This window comes from Peromyscus maniculatus, chromosome 7 (genome assembly GCF_049852395.1).
Source record: "Peromyscus maniculatus bairdii isolate BWxNUB_F1_BW_parent chromosome 7, HU_Pman_BW_mat_3.1, whole genome shotgun sequence".
Lineage (NCBI taxonomy): Eukaryota > Metazoa > Chordata > Mammalia > Rodentia > Cricetidae > Peromyscus > Peromyscus maniculatus.
The window spans coordinates 103,363,845-103,381,861 of record NC_134858.1 but is presented as its reverse complement, the minus strand read 5'-3'; the positions used below and the strand labels follow the sequence as shown (position 1 = coordinate 103,381,861).

At 39.2% G+C, this 18,017-nt stretch overlaps 1 protein-coding gene across 19 annotated transcripts in view; it reads left to right on the top strand.

Annotated features, from left to right (window-relative positions):
* Positions 1–18,017, top strand: part of Atp2c1 (ATPase secretory pathway Ca2+ transporting 1) — a 120,639-nt gene that overhangs the window by 71,592 nt on the left and 31,030 nt on the right. For all 19 annotated transcript variants that reach the window (XM_042281538.2, XM_076576967.1, XM_076576958.1 and 16 more), the window contains 6 exons: positions 6,203–6,358; positions 7,571–7,639; positions 8,609–8,684; positions 12,375–12,441; positions 16,121–16,245; positions 17,017–17,114. In XM_042281538.2, the coding sequence (XP_042137472.1) occupies positions 6,203–6,358; positions 7,571–7,639; positions 8,609–8,684; positions 12,375–12,441; positions 16,121–16,245; positions 17,017–17,114 (591 nt within the window). The remainder of the gene's footprint in view (positions 1–6,202; positions 6,359–7,570; positions 7,640–8,608; positions 8,685–12,374; positions 12,442–16,120; positions 16,246–17,016; positions 17,115–18,017) is intronic.

Here is an 18,017-nt window from a genome sequence, read left to right as displayed (position 1 = left end):
CTGTGTGTCTGACTCAGTGAGGCTGTGTGTCTGACTCAGCGAGACTGTATGTCTGACTCAGCGAGACTGTATGTCTGACTCAGTGAGACTGTGTGTCTGACTCAGTGAGGCTGTGTGTCTGACTCAGTGAGGCTGTGTGTCTGACTCAGCGAGGCTGTATGACTGACTCAGTGAGGCTGTATGTCTGACTCAGTGAGGCTGTGTGTCTGACTCAGTGAGGCTGTATGTCTGGCTCAGCGAGACTGTGTGTCTGACTCAGCGAGACTGTGTGTCTGACTCAGTGAGGCTGTATGACTGACTCAGTGAGGCTGTATGACTGACTCAGCGAGGCTGTGTGTCTGACTCAGCGAGACTGTGTGTCTGACTCAGCGAGGCTGTATGTCTGGCTCAGCGAGACTGTGTGTCTGACTCAGTGAGGCTGTATGACTGACTCAGTGAGGCTGTATGACTGACTCAGTGAGGCTGTGTGTCTGACTCAGTGAGACTGTGTGTCTGACTCAGTGAGGCTGTGTGTCTGACTCAGCGAGACTGTATGTGTGACTCAGTGAGGCTGTATGACTGACTCAGTGAGGCTGTGTGTCTGACTCAGTGAGGCTGTATGTCTGACTCAGTGAGACTGTGTGTCTGACTCAGTGAGACTGTGTGTCTGACTCAGAGCACTGGCTTACCACACTGCCCAGAATCTCATCAGAATATCATACTGCAATCTTAGAAGAGAGCAAAGGAAAACATGGAAGGATGGTTTCTACTGAATGTGTATTTGACTTTCTCAGTGAGAGGCGGGGTTGCCTACAGAGCACCCCTCCTCTGGAAATGCATAGAATCATGTAGGGTCATGGTCTGGGGGCTCCAGATTCTGTCTGTGACCAGTTCCTGCCAAAGGTGCTGCTTCACCACCTCAGCACAGATCCATTAAAAACCCACTTTTTCTGTTTTTGAGACAGGTTCTTTTGAAATAGGTTCTTAAAATATAGATCTGCTTGGCCCTCTCTTTCCTCAGTATATCATGGGTTTGAAGCCACCATACTTGGCCTGAGTACTTTTAGACATATGATTCACATATGATAAGATACGCATAAGTGAAAGCTAACATTTAGTGGTTTTCATTCTATTCAGAGCTGTGTTCCCATTATCACAGTCTATAAAGTTTCCTCACGTTCCAAAGAAAGCTCCTTATCTTTTAGCGTTCACTGTGTTCTTAACACTGATAGCCACTCATTTTTTGACACTAAAGTATGTTTGCTTATTCTACTAGACATTTTATTAATTTAAAGGGGTTGCATAATATGTAGGGTTTTTTTTGTCTGTCTGTTTCACTTAACATATTTTCAGGTACTTCATCTAGTACTTTATGACTTTTTATTGCCATATAATTTTCTGTTTTATGGATATGCACATAATAAGTTTGATCCACTTCTGTTTGAAGCATTGCTTGTAGGGAAGGGCTCCTGCTGTCTCAGTGTTCACGTGACTGCAGTCCTGTTATCAGTGGGGATGTTCCCAGACCCCTCCACTCATGACTTCTTTTTGCCTGAGAAAATTTTTGTGGCTTCGAATGTAGTTATATAAAATATGTCTGCAAATGAAGCATTAGCAGATAATAAATCACAAAACAACAGTTCTTCAATATGCATATAATTTAACATTTATTGAAGGGAAAACAAGTTTACCAATGTGATGGAGATACTTTTTAATTTTTACATAAAGAATTCAATTTTGGACTGGAGAGATGGCTCAGTGGGTAGGAGCACTTGCTTCTCTTGCAGAGAGCTGAGTTGGATTCCCAGCACCAACATGTTGGCTCAGAGCCATCATTAACTCCAGTGTCTGGGAAGCCAATGCTTTCTTGTGGCCTCTGTGAGCACCAGCTCATGAATGTGTATACACACACACACACACACACACACACACACACACACCTGGCGGGGTGGGGGTGTGGGCATTTATTAGAACTGCTTACAGGCTGTCGTCTAGCTTGTCCAACAATAGCTGTCTACCCGTGGAAGGTCCAACAGTCCAGTAGTTGTTCAGTGCACAAGGCTGGATGTCTCAGCTGGTCTTCAGTGTACACTGGAATCCCAGGGAAGTGTGCTGTAATGCCAGTGAAGGAATGGACCTGTCAGCAAGAGACATAGCGGGCAGTGAGAGGACACGCTTCATTCTTTCCTGTCCTTTATATAAACTACCAGCAGAAGGTGCGGCCCACATTAAAGGTGGCTCTTCCCACCTCAAAAAATCTGGACTAGAAGGAGGTCTTCCCACTTCAAATGATTTAATAAAGGAAAAAAAAAAACCCTCACAGGTGTGTCCAGCTATTTGGTTTTAGTTCATTCTAGATGTTGTTAAGTTGACAACTAAGCCATCCCACCACCCCTGTTACATTCTTATGGGTCATCCCAAGAAATTTTGGTTTTAGAGGGGTGAGTGCTCCTGCTGGGAGCCACCACAAACATTCCATTGAACTGGAAGCTCAGACTTCTCCCTGGTAGGAACAGGAAGCAAAAATTTTCCTAGTAGGTCCCTAGGGGTGATAGTGAGTGGAAGTATTCCTTTTTCACCCCTTGATTTCTGGACCTTTGGATCCTGGCTATGGGCGAAACCATACCATATATTGGATGCTGATTCACAGCATGTGCTGCCTGCCTCCTGGAGAAGCCTACCCTCAGCCCTATAGGCTGTTGTCATCTAGTTGATGCTGTAACTCTGTCTTTAAAAGGCTGTCTGTCTTTCTTTCAGTCCAGCTGCTTTAGGATGGCAGGAAACATGGTAAGACAGGTGGATTCCATGATCTCACATTTCTCTGGCCGAGAAGTGAGATCCTTGGTAAGAAGCAATACTGTGTGGAATACAGTATTGTGATAGATCAGGCATTCTCTAAGTTCCCGTATGGTGGTTTTGGCAGATGCATTAGGTACAGGAAAGGCAAATTCATAACCAGAATAAGTATCTACTCTAGTAAGGACAAAGTGCTGTCGTTTCCAGGGAAGAAGTGGTCCAGTGTAGTCAAGTTGACAACCAGGAATAGCCGTCACAGCATACATGTAGGCAAACATTGATAAAAACAAATAGATCTTTTTAAAAAAATTATAAATCCTGCCTGAGCAGTTGATATTGCAAGATGAACATTTTTCAAAATTGATAAATATTTTTATTTTATAGTCATTAATGCTGAGGATGCCACTTTGCATAAGCATATAACACAAGGAGTATGTTTAGGGTTATTCCTGAAATTATTGAAAAATTTGCCCTAATCTCAAGCCAAAATTTATTAAACAATTTTTTGTGAAACTCATGTCAATAATTCACATAGTAATGTTTAAATTAAAACATTCTAATATACAACCCAAACCTATACCGATTTGATACCTACTCCTTATCATTAGTAAACTATTATGTTTATGTAACAGCAAAAACTTTTCTATGTACAATAAAAGCCTTCCAATTCATAAAATACTTAGGCAGTATGTAGGGTCTGTATGCAAAGTGCATGTTGTATGTTCAGAACCAGGCAGCAGTGGAGTTGCACAGTTCAGCATGGGTGAGTCCTGGCAGGAAAAACTCAGATCATTATGCATTTGGTGTTGAATGTTTTTATGGTTATTGGATGTTCAGAAATCTTTCACTGTTGTCAAATTTTTTATGACCCCTTAAAATTAATGTGATCTCAACCTATGCTGTGACCCTAGTTTAAGAAGTGTGCTCCTTGGCGCCGAGGAAGTGGTTGAGTGGGCTAGAGTACTATAAGCAAGAAGGCCTGGATTTGAATCTCTTGGATCCATGGTAAAACATGTCTGGAACCCCAGAATTATGGTAGAAACAGGCAGATCTGGATGCTTGCTGGACAGCTAGTGTGGACACATGGTCTTAGTTTATTTTCCTGTGGAAAATACTCGGACAAAAACCAATTTAGCTCCTAGTTCACTGTTATAGTCTATCATGGCAGGCAAGTCAAGCTCTCAGGAGCTTGGAGCAGCTGACTACATTATGACAGAAAAGGGCAGTGAGGGTATGCATGCTAGCACTCAGCTTGATTTGATTTCTACAGTCTTAGACTGTCCTGAATCCTCTGCCTAGGGAATGGTGCCACCTGTAGTGGGTAGGTCTTCCCACTTCAGTTAATGTAATGAAGGTTATACCCTATGGCAGTGGTTTTCAACCTTCCTAATGCTGAGATCCTTTATTATAATTCCTCATGTTGTAGTGATCCCCAACCATAAAGTTATTTTGTTGCTACTTCATAACTAATTTTGCTACTGTTATGAATCATAAAGTAAATATCTGATAATATAGGATATCTGATACACAATCCCCAAAGGGGTAATGACCTACAGGTTGAGAGCCACTGCACTACAGACATGCTTAGAAACCCATCTCTTGAGTGAGTCTAGATTCTGTCAGGTTGAGAACTTTAAGCATCACAGTGAGCTTTTAGGTTTAGTGAGAAAAATAGGGTGGAAAATACATTCCATCTCCAAGCTAGGAAATAAGCCTAGCGGTTTTCTGAGAACAAACTCCAGTCTCCAGTTAAGAGCAGCAAGTCCTCTTAACTTCTGAGCCATCTCTCTAAACTCCTTTTGTGGACTTTGATAAAAATTGGATTGTTAATGTTTTATGACTCTATTATAAGTGATAGAACTTGCTTTTCCTACTGTTTTCAAGGTTTTTTTGTCATCTGCCTGCCCAGCATTTTTTAAATAATTGTCTCATTGTGGATTGATTGAGCTTCTTGATTATGTAGATTTGTGGTTTGCATCAAGTTTGGGAAGTTGCTGGCCCTTATGTATATAGTCAGATATTCACTCTGCCTGTCTTGGCTTTTTTCTGTAAGGTGTTGTTTTCCTTGATAGTGTCTCACACACAGATCCTTCATCTCTGTTTTTTTTCTTACTACGTTTTCATTCTGCTCTTTAGTGATTTCTTAAGCATTTCTTATTTATTTTATTTTTATTTAAAATTTTTATTGTTATCTTATTTGTATGTGTATTTTGCCATCGTGTATGTTTGGCTACCAGGTAGTGCCCATGGGGGTCAGAAGAGGGCATGTGACCCTCTGGTACTGAAGGGTACGATAGATGTGTGCCTTCAAATGGGTGCTAAGAATTGAGCCTGGGTCCTCTGGAAGAATAGCCAGTGCTCTTAACGACTGAGCCATCTCTCCAGCCCCCAAGCCATACTTCTTACTTATGTTTTTGTGGGGTAGTGTCGGCTTCTCCCTGGGGATGGCAGAGAGAAGGCATGTTTTCAAAGATCACTTAGCAAAAGTGCAGGGACCCTTTTCTTCATTAAGCACTTGAGTTAGAAAGTCAGCAGTTTATAGACAGGGAGGAAATCAACTTCAAATGTCCTTAAAGTGTGTGTGTGTGTGTGTGTGTGTGTGTGTGTGTGTGTGTGTGTGTGTGTGTACGTCCGTCCATGTTTTTGCCCGTGGAGGCAGGAGATCCACCTTGGATGTCATTCCTCAGATGCTGTCCACCTTGTTTTTTCAGACAAGGCATCTCACTGGATCCCGAGGCTCCAGATTAGTCTATGGTGGCTGGCCAGTGTGCCCTAGGCTCCTGCCTGCACTCCCCCAACACTGGGACTACAAGCCCCTGCCCCCATGCCTGACTTCATGTGTGGTTTCTGTGACTTCAGATCCTCCCAGGGCAAGGGTGGGGAGGAGGCTTTGCCATTCCTTGGGCCTGAGGCTGTCAGCCTTAACATGGCCTTGTGGGCAGCACTCATCCATTCAGTACTGCATTCACGCAGGGCTTCCTCTGCTCCCCATACTTGGGAAATAATTGTTTGCAGGTTCTGCTTTTAGAAACTTATCCAGATCACATAAGTAGCATTTTTCTCACTCCAAATGGTATTTTCTGTGCTTAGAGAGGTGAATACTTTGAGACATGGCAAAACTAAGCAATAATGTTTTGTTAGGAAAATAGCTGTAGTTTCCCCTGGTGTCTCCATTTCCTTAGTTGTGTTTAGATTTTAGACTAACCCATTCTTCCGGTACGCATTCTTTGTTGCATGTGCCAGGTTTTGTTGACTTCATTTAATATGTATGTTTGTACTGATCTAGTCTTTTGTCATAAAGTAATGGATGTAAAACAAGATGTAGCAAATGGCTGAATGTGAATACTGGAAGAAGTGTGGTGGTCACGAACTCTTGAAATGTGAAAGCTACCATAAGTTTAAATTTATGGAACACTTGTTTTCCAAGGCTGTGGATCTTTCCATTGACGAGTCCAGCTTGACAGGCGAGACCACTCCTTGTTCTAAGGTGACAGCTCCTCAGGCAGCCGCTGCTAATGGAGATCTTGCATCCAGAAGTAACATTGCCTTCATGGGAACGCTGGTCAGATGTGGCAAAGCGAAGGTGAGTATGATTTTCTCTTGAAAAAAAAACCAAAAAAACAAAAAAACAGTTTCTTCATTAAATTTTTTTTTTTTTTATTCTTTAAAAACGTTTAAAATCTATCTGTGTGTATATGTATATGCATGTGTAGGCATTTGGGCACCATGGCATGTACACGGAGGTCAGGACAACTTTGTATGGAATCACTTGTCTCTAGCTCTGTGTAGCTTCAAGGGTTCAAATGCAGGTCATCAGACTTGGCAGCAAGAGCTTTTAGTTGCTGAGCTATGCCACTGACCCATCTTTTTTCTATTCTCTTTTTTCCCCCTCTTTGGTTATTTTTATTTTTATGTTTTAAGTAGTACTGTTATAATATTCTCACTATGTGTTTTTCACCTAAGGATGTATTTCAACTATTTTGTTTCCTGGTTTCTAATAGTTTACCAATATAAAAGGCACCATTTGGGCTGGAGAGATGGCTCAGTGGTTAAGAGCACTGGCTGTTCTAGAGGTCCTGAGTTCAATTCCCAGCAACCACATGGTTGCTCAAAACCATCTATAATGGGATGTGATGCGCTCTTCTGGCATGCAGGCATACATGCAGACAGAGCACTCCTACCTAAAAGCAAAATACATAAATAAATAAAATTTTAAAAAAGGCACCATTCACTGATACAAGTGGGGGTGGAGTGTGGGACTACAAGAAGCAGCATTATATGTTTATTGAGTATAAGACATTTAAATTTTAAAATTTGGGCCTCACATTTGGGTCAGTTTGTTTCCAGGGCCTGTATTTTTTTTTTTTTTTTTTTGGTTTTTCGAGACAGGGTTTCTCTGTGTAGCTTTGCGCCTTTCCTGGAACTCACTTGGTAGCCCAGGCTGGCCTCGAACTCACAGAGATCCGCCTGCCTCTGCCTCCCGAGTGCTGGGATTAAAGGCGTGCGCCACCACCGCCCGGCCCAGGGCCTGTATTTTAAAGGGGTAAATATTAATAAGAGTAACATAAACATGAACATTTGCAAAGGGAATCTTGAATACACACACACACACACACACACACACACACACACACACACACACACACACACACGTCAATCCCAGATCTGGGGATAAGACTGAAGAAAGGAAGTAAAAGATCTTTGTTCTCTACCTCGCCCCCTTTCCTTTTCTCTTTCTTTAGTTCTCAGTGATTATGTCTGAATATAAATGGATTTTCCCTGGTTTCCCCTTTAGGGTATTGTCATTGGAACAGGAGAGAATTCTGAATTTGGAGAGGTTTTTAAGATGATGCAAGCAGAAGAAGTGAGTACTGACTGTCAGCTGTTTGCCTCAATCTCTGATTTTCTGTCTTACGTGGTGGAAAAGTAAGGAGTTATAGATTCTTGCATGTACTGCTGTAGACTGTTTTCTTCAGGATATTGCTAATTTTTTTCTTACAAACACAATTGGAAATCCTAAAATTGGAAGGGCCTGAATTTACATTGTCATTATTATGAAAGGTTTTTATTTTTATTAATTGTTTATGTTAGAAAGAGATTCATAGCCATTGGATAGGTGTTATTCTTACAGAAAATGGTTCTGTTCTGTTATTACTTGGGGTGAGGATTTACCCTAATGTGTAGCATGTGCTCAGCACATGTTCTGCCACTGATGTGCACCCTCTGCCCCTAGGATTACTGTTGATGTGCTTTTAACTCAGGTCATATCCTCTACCCCATATTTTAACATAATTTCCTGTGTGTGTGTGTGTGCGCAAAATGCACTCTGTAAATGCTATGTTCTTCCACAGTCATCTGGATTTCTTAGCTAAATTAGCAAAACTCCAGTTTGTGGTATTAGGTGGAACAAGGAGCTTGGTGGAGGAAGATCAGTAAAGAAGATTCGCAGATCGGGAGGCACAGAATAAAACAAAAACTTGGGTTACTGGGCATGGTTGTGGGTACAGAGGGGAAAACTGGAGGATGGCAGGAATAGCTGACAGTAATGAAGTCTGGGAGACAGTGGCAGGAGAGATTTTGACTTAGTGGGAAGCATAGCGAGAAGCCTTTTCACGGAAGCCAGGTCTTTACAGTGGACGCTTTCGCTGCTTCCTGCGTGAGCTACACCAAGTGAGCATAGGCCTCAGTTTCTTCAGGGAGGGTGGGGTGTTAACATCTAGAGAGTTGTGGGCTTAACTCAGGAGTGTGCATTCCGAGTGGTTTGCAGAGTTCCCGGCACCTGGAAAATGTGTCCAATTTAACTTACTGTGGCAATCTTCTCTAATTTGTCAAGGCACCAAAAACTCCTCTGCAGAAGAGCATGGACCTCTTAGGCAAGCAGCTGTCCTTTTACTCCTTTGGTATCATAGGTAAGAGAAGAGTGCGTATGTGTACAGTCTTTACCTGTGTTTTCTTTCCTTGTTGTGTGGACATACTTACTTTGCACATACATGGATGCCAGAGGACAACAGTCCGTCATCACGTGGGTTCTGGGGATTGAACTCATGTTGTCTGGCGTGGTGGCATGCCCCTTTCCTGTGCCATTTCATTGCCTACTTGGGTTTTATTTTGTGTGTTAAGAATTACTTTGCTCTCATGTTTCCTTTTAGCTTAATACTCATTTTTTAAAATTATAAAACCAACTCTGGGGAGAGAGATCAAACCAGAACTGTGGAATTTCTATGTGTAGTCAGTGAGTATTCCTCTAAACATTTTAGTATTTGTCTTTCTAGTCATGCTCGTGTTGACGGCTCTTCTCAGTCTTGTCTCTCTTTCTCTTTCTTTCCTTCCTTCCTTCTGTCTTGAATGCTCTATCATAAATGTTTTGTCATTAAGTTGATAATGACCTAAGCAGATTTAAAGGTAGTGTAGTATACTGTTTTCTTGATCTATAATCAGGCATCTTTTCAGATATTTACTTAGATTTTCTGATTGGTTTTAATTCATATGAATTATTCTTCCAGTGCAGATCATTAATAGCTTATTATAACCATTGTTCATTTCTTTGGGATACATTTTTATAAGTAAAATTATTGAAGTAACAGCTGTCCAAGTAATTAAGTTTTTGATCATCCTAGGAATATCCCATCCTCACATTTATAAGAATGTGTACTTCAAGAATAGTGCTACAGGGCTGGAAAGATGGCTCAGATGTTAAGCGTACCGACAGCACTTCCAGAGGTTCTGAGTTCAATTCCCAGCACCCACATGGTGGCTCACAACCATCTGTAATGAGATCTGGTGCTGTCTTCTGGCCTGCAGGAATATATGTAGACAGGACACTGTATACATAATAAATAAATAAATCCTTGAAAACACAACAAAACAAAGAAGAATAGTGCTATAGCCAGGCAGTGGTATCACACATCTTGAATCCCAGCACTCAGAGGCAGAGGCAGGTGGATCTCTGTGAGTTCAGGCCAGCCAGGTCTACAAAGGAAGTTCAGGACAGCCAGGACTACACAGAGAAACCCTGTCTTGAACCCACCCACCACCACCACCCTCAAAAAAATTGTACTATAGATTAATTTCTTCTTGTTTAGCTTTTCACTTTGCTTGCTTTTTGGTGCTGGTGATTGAAACCAGGGCCTCACACATGCCAGTCAAATGTTCTACTATAGAACTACACTTCTAGCCACTATATAAGTTTAAATTTTAATGCTCAATTTTACTACTATGGTAACATGTAACCATGGTGACTTAATACTTATTTTGTAGCCAAAGATGACCTTGAACTCCAGGCCTTCCTATACCTCCCAAAGGCTGGGATTGCAGGACTATGATACTGTGCCTGGCTTACTTTTCCTATTTCATTTCAAGATTATCTGCTTCATAGCAAGGTACTGATGCCTGGAACTGTAAGTCTAGAGGAGGTCATAGGCTAAGTTAGAGGAGGGCCCGCTGCTGTTATTTGCTAAATGGACATAGTATCAAGCTGCCTTCTGAATACTTATTCCTATACCCTTAGACGAGTGCAGCTCTCATCTTCAAAGAGAAGCTACTTTTTTGTAGTAGACAGTGATTAATAGACCCATCTGGTCCAAGTGCAGAGTAGTAAGTGGCTGGAGTGCTCATCCCTAAATGAGACATCTATAGCATACTCCCATGAAGGCTTAGGGAGGATTATAGGAGAGGAAGCAGAAAGTTTGTAAGACTCAGAAATAGTCTTCAGAAGGTGACAGAATCCAGTGATCCTGTGTCATGAATGCAGAGCAGCTATAATTACCTGAATGAGACCTGAAAAACATCAAGCCATTGAACATTCTGATACGGACGGGCTCATGAAGTTCCTCTGTCTAACTGAAGAGCTGTTGGCAATCATGGCTGCTGGGTAGAGCCAGTTTTCTTCAAGGGTGTGGCCCCTGGTAGGTTGTTCACACTTTAGTGGATGGCTCTTCACCCATGTGCTTAAGAGCAACACTAATTTGGCTCAGTGGTTTATAAAAGAAACGCAGACTTGAAGCTGAGGGGACATATGTGTGGGAGTATGTATCCAGGAAGGAGCTGGAGGGTAGCTAGGATAAAACCACATTATATACATGTGTGAAATTCTCAGAGAACAAATAAAAAATACCAGAATGAAATGGTAACTGTTTAAGGAGAAACCTATGTTTTCCTTGCTTTAAACATTGTATAATATATAGATGGCATCAAAAAATTGCATGGAACTGTGTAAAAACACCTTCTGTTTCTATACCATCAGTTAATTTAAACTTAAACAAAATACTTATTTTTAAAATTATGTAGCTTAAGTTAGAGTTGTAACTTTGTTACTCAACAGTTAATTATTCAGATACTACTACTTTTATAATCCATTACTTATTTACTGTTTTGAATGACATCTTTATGATATATACACGGCACATATATTAATTTAGAATTTTAATGTGGAATTTTTCCTAATTCTCCCACTGTTTTAATTATTATAGTTCTTAGTGTTTTAAAGTCAGTCATGCATTTTTGTAGCATGAATCTTAAAAGTTCTTATTAATAAAATCAAACCTGAGGCGAGTTATTGGGGTCCATGCTGGTAGATCAGAGAGACAGAACAAGCCACAGCTATTTCACCTCGCCGGATCCTCAGCTGGTCTTGTCTCCTCAGACTGGAGGCTTCTGTGTCCTCATCCCAATGGCTCTCAGCTGAACTGCTGCTGGAAAGCCTGAAGCTTAACCAGCCAAATGCTTCTAGTTTCTGGTCCTCACGCCTTATATATCTTTCTGTTTTCTACCACCACTCCCTGGGATTAAAGGCTGGCTTTCGGGGATTAAAGGTGTGTGTCACCATGCTTGGCTATTTCCAATGTGGCCTTGAACTCACAAAGATCCAGAGGGATTCCTATCTCTGGAATGCTAGGATTAAAGGTGTGAGTGCCACCATTTTCTAGCCTTTGTATTTAGTGGCTGTCTGTTCTCTGGCCCCAGATAAATTTATTAGAGTACACAATATTTTGGGGAACACAATACCACCACACATTTTAAAGCAATTTTTCCCCTTTTGTAGTTTCAGTGAAACAATCCCTAAAATATCTGTTTTATATCTATATGGTAATCAGTTGTCACCTTATGAGGCAGGAAGGTAATGCTTTTGCTTTTAACTGGTTTATATTCCTATAACTGCTTTTATTTGGTTATTGCCATGTCTTTGTGCTTCTAGTGAATTTGTTAGCAAGAAAGCTCAGTCTCTCTGAGGTAGTCCTAAATATGTACCTTCATAGGAAGTACGTACTTCATGCACGGTGTCTCATATTGATTTATGTAAAATTAAATTACAGTGTTGTTTGTAAAGTTGAGAGTCAGTGTGAGACCTATGTGTTTTATAGCTCTGCCTCCAATTTCGTCCTGTGAAAATGCTGTCAGTGTTCTTTGAACTGTTAGTTTCTGTTTTGAGAGATGAGTGGGAGCATCAGAGCCAAAGGAGAAACTGTATTCTCTGCATATGCCCTTTCAGGACATCCTCTAGGGGATATGCTTTCCCTTTTATGCATCCTTGAGCTGGTTAATCTGTCCTCTGTAGGTGATTATATAGAAAAGGGAAAAATAAGTATTTGATCTTGTTCTAGGTATCATCATGTTGGTTGGCTGGTTACTAGGAAAAGACATTCTGGAAATGTTTACTATTAGTGTAAGGTAAGTTCTAGTATTTGTTTGTAGATTCAGTCTCTTGTCTCTTCTCTGGTGGAGTTCATTTCGTTATGGAGATTGATTTTATGTGGAACCCATAAGAATATAAAACATTTCCACTATGTTTCTACTTAAATAATTTAAAAGCCAGATTCTGTTTTTGTTATGTATATACTATATGTATACATATTAGATATACTATATAAATATAACTATATACATATGCACACACATATATACTATATAGTTATAATGTTTGCCTCACAAAAGCTATATATTCAAATGATCTCCTGGGAAAATGGAAGCCTACTTATTTGTCAGTGGAGAAAAAGCATACTTGACTGTTAACTCACTATTGCATTTTTGCATGTAGGTAGACAAGAAATGTTCGAAAGCTCATGGTTTGCAATAGAAAATCACACTGTATTAATTGAATAATCAGCCTCCAAAGAAAAAGAAAATCTCTAACATCAAGTATCCTTTGTCATCCATGGAAGAGGGACAGGTTATTATAGAAAAGCATCAGTGAACAAAGAATTTCTAGAAATGTAAGATCTTGATTGCTGAAATTAAAAATTCGGTATGAAGTTCAAGAGAGAAAACAGAAAAACAAAGAAACAAACAAAAAAAACCCATGAAAGAGATAATAGTAACCCATAATGAGATAGAAACAGAGAAGAACAATGTCAGGAACTGTTATTTCCAAAGGAGAAGAGAAAACCATGCAGGAAACAGTGTGGGTATCTTCTCAAGATAAAGGGCAGTCTGGTCTGTGGTGACTGAATGAATTCATCGTATACCTAGCTAGATGGAAAAGGTTGCAGGCTACACACCGTGCATCATCATGAGGCTGAGGAACACAAGCCATCTACAAAAGAAGTATAGTTAGGTTGTCCTCAGACTTGTCATTATCTATGGATTCCCACTACAGGTTGTACTAAACGCTTTAACTCAGCTCTTGACAGACAATGTCTTGAAGACAGCAGGCCAGTTTAGAGTGTCCTGCAGCAGAGCAGTAGCCCTTCACTCGGGCACCCAGACTTGGCGGTTCTGAGTTCCGGGATTACCCTGGTTACAGTTAGCCTCATTCACTGCTGTGTGCTTGTAAAGATGCAGGTGTAGTTCAGAGTCACTGTACCTAGATATTATATAATTTTGACTTCTTGTAAGATAATTATGATTTTCTTAGACCAGGGAAGTATTATCAGCAATCTCCTTTATTATAAATGGTGTGGCCCAGCAACAAATTGGACAACACTTCATTATCAGGCCACCAGGGAAACAGAATTAGAAAGTTAATCAGGTGAAGAAAGGGAAACATTTTATTTACTTTTCATCTGTAGCAATATCAGATTACATTGTAAGATGGTGGGACACTGATTATTAACAACAGAGGAAAATGATTGTAAGTCTGAAGATTAGGCCTAGCCCTAGTATTAGTTCGATCAGTTAAAAATAGCAGATGCTCAGGATATTTATGAAGGGAAGAAAAGGGGGAAAAGATGATATGTGGGTATGTAAAAAAGGATAGAACTTACCTAGTCAACTTAAGGGAAAGAAATTCTGAGTAGCATCTCTGTATAGTAGACCAGGATGGAAAAGTTCAAATATTAAAATAAAACAAAAATTAGTATTTCCAAAGGACAAATTGTGTACATTATAAGGAATATATAGGAAGAAGAGAGTGATATCTTCTCTCAAAGGTCTTTGTGACAAAGTAAAGGAGATAGACCACAACCTGAAACTTGTTTTAAAAAGTGTGTGTGTGTGTGTGTGTGTGTGTGTGTGTGTGCGCGCGCGCGGCATTAAATATGAAATAAAAATGGGGAATGTGTTTGTGATACTGTTAGCATATGATAGGGCCAAGTTTAGTTCTTTAATTTTTTTTTTCTTTTTAAAGTAATTCTGGTCATAAGGATTCACAGTATTGCTTTTATTATTTCTTTAGGATATGTCAACATTCCAAAAACTAAAAAAAATTAACAGAATAAAAACTGTGGTTGCATTGGACTCAAGTATAAATATATGATTCATGATGGAATCTTTAGTGATCTAATTTTTTTTCATTTCTTGAAACATTTTGCTTTTATTATTTAATAATTTATTTAACAATGATTTCTATATGTACCAAAAATGACTGATGTAAAAATGTAGAATGATAGAATTGCCTAGAAGTCGAAGGTTGGTGTAGTAATAAACCTTCAGTATCTTATAATCCTTTAGGGTTTTTTGATTAGTGTATCCCATTACCATATAAGAAAGTATAAAATAAATCTTAAAGATAGTCTTTATAGGTTTGTGGGTTTTTTTTTTGTTTTTATTTTTATCTTGTTTGTTCATTTGTTTTTGAATCCCCTAAATTTTTTCAGGCATTCATTGAACTAAAGTGAGAATTTTGGAGTTGTGCACCATAATGGCAAAGAGGAAAACTGACAGATGACTAAATAATTACCAGACGAAAGAGAATGCAGAAAACCAGATAGAAATTCTTTAGGCTGTAAAAATGGGTGAAGTTAACCATGCAGTTGAAGTATCAGGGCTATAAACTCCTGAGGTGATGAGTGAGTGGTGTGTTTCTAGGGACAAAATGAAAAAGACCATTTCTCCTGGTTATTTTTGCAGCAAGGATATTATCATGTAATGTCTCCAATATGAATCTAGACCATCCCTTTTTACCAAAACTATATATGATGGTAGTCTTTCATTTTTAATGATGCTTATTTTGTTCACTTCATACTTTATGTGTAAGTGGAAAAATTTCTAGAGTATAAAGGTGATTACAAACAAATGTATGCAGAAATGGGAAAATTACCCTATAACTGATGTTTCAAAAATCTAAGAACAGAAATATTTCAGTTACATAAAATATGACTTTCCTTTCCCACCAAGTTAAGAGCCCTCATTATTTTTAGAAGTGTTGCTTGCTGATAAAATAACTGCAAAAGTAGCTGGTTGGGTATGGTGAATCATGTCTGCTACCCAGCTTGAGGCAGGAGGATCATGAATTTGTAGTTAGTCCTGGGTAATGAGACCCTATCTCATAAAAAGTAAAAGCAACCCCCAAACCCAAGCAAACACACAAAACCACAAGACTGAACCAGGATTCACAGAAGAACCAGGACTGTAAGTTAGAATCTGTTAGGAATGTGTTTTGAAATGTTTACACTGCATTATTTTGCAGTTGAACAGTCCAATGTACCTAAAGGATGTTACCCACTTCAGGTATATAGACTGTCAAAACAAGGAATAGTTTTGGATTAAGATTAAAGAACTCTAATGAAGTTTTTCATAATGTATTCTTCTGTATGTTATTTGTAAAATGACTCAAGAGCAAAAGCTTGAGAAGGCTTGTTAGATGTGGATTATAAATCATGATGTGCATTGTTGTTGTTGTTGTATAGTAAGACATAGTGGAAGCAGGAGAGCAAAGGATTTCATTTCACCATGCTCAAATGAGAGACAGAAGTTGTGCATGTGTTTAACCCTTCAGGGTGCTCAGTCTGCTAAATATTTTTGTAAATGTTGCTTATTTTCAGTCTTTATAATCAACCTCTAAACAAAGAATAAAAATGTAAATTATGATTAGAGAAGTAGAATGGAATGTTAATGTTAGGAAGTAGGAATAGCAATATTGTTGTGACGTTAGTCAACGTAAATTTTAATACTGTGTATCCATTGCTTATAGTTTGGCTGTTGCAGCAATCCCTGAAGGTTTGCCTATTGTGGTCACAGTGACACTAGCCCTTGGGGTTATGAGAATGGTGAAGAAAAGAGCTATTGTGAAGAAACTGCCTATTGTTGAAACGCTAGGTAAGTGCTGTGAGGAGCACTGAGGTAGTGAGCCTTAGTTCACGTGGTGGAGAGTCACTGCACTTTATAGTTTCTCTGTTCTAACGTTATAATGATGTTGCGGTCAAGCAGTGGTGGACACAGTTTTAACAACCCAAATAAGCAATTAAAAATTCATTTCTTAAGAGGATCTTCATGCATTATGGAATATGCTAATGCTTAGATCATATTTTTTGATATCCATATTGCAAATGAAGTCTTGGAGCAATATTAATAGAATTTTTTTTAATATTGATAATTACAGAACTCAGTTTCCTGCTTAGATTGACTTTGTTTATAGTAAGAACAATAAGTATATCCTGGTTATATTGATTGAACAACTTGATTCTCAAAATATCACAAAACTTCTTTTAATAGTAGTGTAGCTATCCAAAAAATGTTTTTAAGTTCAATTTCTTGTTTATAATACCTTGAAAATCCCTGACTGAAGAAATTATGTGGATTCACATGTCAGAATCTTTTAAAATTCCTAGAAAATGTATTCTGAAGTCATTGACCAAAACCAATATGAAGTAGTTTTGTAGGAAATAAGAAAAAGTAAACATCTAAATTTTCTTTCTAACTTCAGAAACTTTACCTTATGACGAAGCAAACATAATGTAAGAAATTATAATGACCAATGACTTGGGAATTCAGAGTAATAGAACACCGTTTCTAGATGTTTTATTTCTTTTCTAAGTTGACCTGCTTTTCTCTTGATTCTTGTGGTGACACCCTATGATTTATTTTTAGGCTGCTGCAATGTGATTTGTTCAGATAAAACTGGAACATTGACAAAGAATGAAATGACCGTTACTCACATATTTACTTCAGATGGTCTGCATGCTGAGGTATTGAATTTTTTTCTTTTTAAAAAAGTCTTCCCTTTTAAAGAAACCCAGTGTTTAAAATGCTTACCAATTCTAATGTTTTTATCTTCAAAATCTCTTTTCTTTACATGTGATCTTATCACTTGTTTCATGTTGTGTGTACAATTTAGAGTCTTGGATCCCTTGGCATCTCTTTAAATCACCCTCCATCCACTCATCACCAAGTCTTGCCAGTTTTGACCTCCTAAATTACCTTCCTGGGTTTCTGTTTTATAGCAGCCAGCTTCTCTAGGCCTTCTGATACATCCTTTTGGCTAGTCTTTCTGTATTTATTTTTGGTTCTCACACTGTCTGTTCTTTGAGAGCCATGTGTAGAGATATAGCACATCACCCCCAAGTTAATTCAGTGGTTCTCCATTGTGCAGAGGATTCTGAATTGTGGCTCTTAGGGCTCTGTGTGGCCTTTTTCTTCCCTTTCTAGCCTTAGCTATCCCCCTTCACTCCCCTGTGTATGGTACATGGTATACTAGCTTCATAGTTCTTTCTGTGTGACAGAATTTTCCCCATGACCTTTGTTGCTGGCCCACTGTGTCTGAAAGCTGAATGCCTCTTTTTCTTCAGTATTGATTCTCTGCACTCTTCAGGAAAGTCTTCCTTAGCACTGAGAACTGGCCCTGTGCCTCATGTGTTCTTTGTATTCCAGTCTTTATCCCAGCTGAAAATTCCTTCCCTCTTTCCTACTAGATGATGAGTTAAGAGCAGGAGCTGTGTTGACATATCACAGTAAATACTTGAATGAATCAATAATGAATGACTTTATAAACTTACATATTGACAATCTCTGTACTGTACTTCTTCCAGAAGCTGGTAGAGGGCTACTTTTAGGCCCTCCTGGTTTTTGCAGACTCTCTGATTAGAATATTC